This window comes from Contarinia nasturtii, unplaced genomic scaffold, assembly GCF_009176525.2.
Source record: "Contarinia nasturtii isolate CC-2019 unplaced genomic scaffold, AAFC_CNas_1.1 Cnas_scaffold_6048, whole genome shotgun sequence".
Lineage (NCBI taxonomy): Eukaryota > Metazoa > Arthropoda > Insecta > Diptera > Cecidomyiidae > Contarinia > Contarinia nasturtii.
In genome coordinates this window covers 1-3182 of record NW_022203311.1, presented here as the reverse complement: position 1 = coordinate 3182, position 3182 = coordinate 1, and the positions used below count along the sequence as shown (strand labels likewise).

At 32.4% G+C, this 3182-nt stretch overlaps 1 protein-coding gene across 2 annotated transcripts; it reads right to left on the bottom strand.

The window, feature by feature from the left end:
* Positions 1 to 489: 489 nt before the first annotated feature.
* LOC116351694 (serine/threonine-protein phosphatase 6 regulatory ankyrin repeat subunit C-like) lies at positions 490 to 3033 on the bottom strand. 2 transcript variants are annotated; one of them, XM_031783831.1, is made up of 7 exons: positions 2935 to 3033; positions 2772 to 2870; positions 2586 to 2684; positions 2234 to 2332; positions 2072 to 2170; positions 1117 to 1203; positions 490 to 1042 (listed from the first exon to the last, which is right to left on the bottom strand). In XM_031783831.1, exons 1-6 carry the CDS (start codon positions 3020 to 3022, stop codon positions 1145 to 1147), a joined length of 543 nt encoding a protein of 180 aa, XP_031639691.1. In that variant the 5' UTR covers positions 3023 to 3033; the 3' UTR covers positions 490 to 1042; positions 1117 to 1144. The 2 variants fall into 2 exon arrangements, with proteins under 2 accessions (XP_031639691.1, XP_031639690.1); XM_031783830.1 differs by having other exon boundaries at positions 954 to 1054.
* Between the last annotated feature and the right edge of the window lie 149 nt (positions 3034 to 3182).

Sequence of the window (3182 nt, the reverse complement as noted above, 5' to 3'; positions counted from 1 at the left end):
CGCTAATTTCGGTACGATGAATCCGATTCTGCCAAAATATTCCCATGTTTAAAGGAAACTTTACAAAATCATACGTAGGCAGGAAATCTGAAATAATTTGTCACGTTTGTCTATTGTGAGAAGCCTTACTTTTATACTGATAATATTCCATGATTTTGGCATTACTTTTTTAAATTTGATTTTTAAATTCCAACATTGTTTGGTAGTATTTCTTGAAAATAATCCAGTTAAATGAACATAATTTCATTTTACAATTTAATGGCTTTGGATTCCAACATTTTGAATATATGTCATTCATAAATGGCTTAGGCAGTATGACTTTCAAAATACTAAAATACTTATTGTGGAGTCATAAAACAATAACAATGTCAAATTATCAAATAACATCACGTTACTGATAGCTTTTTAGAACATTTTTTATGCTATTATTTATATTTTTCCTGGTACTTTTTATTTACATGCACATTGCACATAAATTATTTATTTATTTTCGTCATTTATTTCAATTGTGCTATCCTTACAAGCGCCTACATGCCGAAAAGAAAGTAAGCGCTTAACCACAAGAAAGAATAAAAATTATTAAAGATTGAGTAAGCAAAAATCATATTTGGGGCACTCCCATACAACATTTCGGATTTATTTATGTTTGCAGTAATTTAATCACCGTGAAAACTTTTTCATACATTTTATTCAGACGTCAAAATATATTTGCTGATTTTTAATTAATTTTTAAAAAAATATTCATGTGAGTTTCAAAATTCGTTTCCAGAATTGTAATACGTCCATGAAAATATGAAAAAACTCATTCGAAGCTATCGCTCAAATATTGCATTTAGTGTTATGCGATCTATCGTTTTCCGAATACGGTATTCGAAGGTATATTGAAGTTTGATGATTTATTTTACTTTCGATTTCAAAGTTATTCAGTTTGCGTTTGATTCAGTTTCAATTTCTAAGATGAAAGTGTCTGTTGACTCTATGATTCTTTTAACAAGTTTACAACTTTTGACTCAAGGCGACATCAACTCCGGTTTTAATTTCCCTAGTAAATGAACTTAAACAATTTCTTTTAAACTACGATTCATTTGAGTAAAGATTGAATGTACTATTTATTACCGGCATCGATTTCATGTGGTGTTTCATTTTATATGTCTTTCGCATCTGCTCCATTATCGATCAAGAACTGTTTTATTGCCTTGTAGCCTATAAATTGAAAATAAATAAATAAAATAAAGATGAACTTTTCCGCACTGTGATCTAGAACATGCCTTCATTACATATATTTCACTGTGAATTTAAATTCACGAGAAAACTGAATCTGATATTAGTTTGTGAATCTTGTTTTCGTGCCAAAATATATAATCTCACCAAATTTGAAATAATTTCAAAAGCACGGCTTTTTTAGCATAAAAGCACGGCTTCCATACAAAAATTTGTGATTTTTCAAAGAAACTCTGTTAAAACTTGATTTATTGCGTATAAGGTACAGCGTAGAGCGTACAGGCAGACATTATATTGAGTTATTTTCAGCGAGATGAATGAGCTCAGCCAGATAACGTCAGGAGCTGAAATGGAGTGAAAGCAATAAAAGTGATTGTCATAGCGATTGTAGCAATGTAAGTGTAATTATAGCCATAATAATCACTTCTATTGTTTTCACTCAATTTCAGTGCCTGATATCGTTGCTGAGCTAATTCATCTGGCTGAAAATATCTCAATATAATGTCTGCGTACAAGGTACACACATACGTTCGGACATCGAAAAAACGTCTGATTCATTCTCTGCCCCTCGAAAACATCCAAAAAACACTCTAATACTTTATCTTACGCACTAGGTGTGTGCGGAAAAGTAAAACTAGTTAAATTTTACCCAGGCTGTGTGTTCGGTATAATTTCAGCAGGCACTGATATTTCTAGCGGATCGCTATGCTGTGCCTACATGCAAATTATGTGACGCATAGTATGCCGAAAGGAATAACGTAAAGAGTGCACTATGTATATTGAGAATATCAACAGTTATCTTAGCTGATAATGCTTCATATTTCTGGTTTTTAAACATATAGATAATTACCTTCTCGAGATGCCCAGTGAAGTGGTGTATAATTATATTCATCTCTAGAATTCACATCAGCTCCATGTTCGACAAGATATTTGACAATCTGCATTTTACCTGTAAAATGTGCGAAGTTCTTATGAAAAAGCTTTTCTTTTAAATGAATTCATTGAAAATTACCACTTAGAGCAGCCAAAGACAATGGAGTATAGTTTCCGTCAGTTGTAGCATTTATATTTGCTCCATGTTCAACTAAATAACTGAACATTTCATATTTGCCTGAAATTTTATAGAAATAAATAGTTGGCGATCCGACCATATTATTTCCATTTTCAAAACCTATATAATATATATAGGTCAGTAGTGTGCGGAGGGGGAGGGTTTACTAGGGTTTTTTGCCTCAAAAAATGACTTCAAAAAAAAAAACGAAAATTTGTCTGATTTGCTAGAGAATTTCTTGGTTTCGAAAAATCATCCCCCTGAAAAATTTTCCTCGCACACTACTGATATAGGCCAAATAATCAATAATTACGATATCGAGCGGCGTTATGGAGTGGCGTCCAATTATAAGAATCTGCGGCATTTACGTTTGCTCCATGAGTGATTAGGTATTCAACCATTTCCAATTTTCCTAAAATATCAAAGAGAGAAACAGTTGGCTTAACTACTTTGGCGATCCCGCTTGATATTTTCAGTTTTCAAAGATATAGACAATTACCATCTCGAGATGCCCAGTGAAGTGGTGTATAATTATATTTATCTCTAGAATTCACATCAGCTCCGCGTTCGACAAGATATTTTACAATCTGCACGTTACCTGTAAAATATACGAAGTTCTTATGAAACAACTCTTTTTTCTAAATTAGTCGATTGAAAATTACCATTCCGAACAGCCAAAGACAAAGTTGTATAGTTTTCGACAGTTGTAGCATTTATATTAGCTCCATGATCAACTAAATAACTGAACATTCCATATTTGCCTGAAATTTTGTAGAAATAAATAGTTGGCGATCCGACCATATTATTTCCATTTTCAAAACCTATATATAGGTCAGTAGTGTGCGGAGGGGGAGGGTTTACTAGGGTTTCTCGTCTCAAAAAGTGACTTCAAAAAAAAAAAACGAAAATA

Coding starts and splice junctions, on each gene's coding strand:
- LOC116351694 (XM_031783831.1), bottom strand. CDS start 3,022: ATGTTCAGTTATTTAGTTGATCATGGAGCTAATATAAATGCTACAACT. Junction 2,685..2,771: donor TCACTGGGCATCTCGAGATG/GTAATTGTCTAT, acceptor TTGATATTTTAG/GAAAATTGGAAATGGTTGAA. Junction 2,171..2,233: donor GTCTTTGGCTGCTCTAAGTG/GTAATTTTCAAT, acceptor CACATTTTACAG/GTAAAATGCAGATTGTCAAA.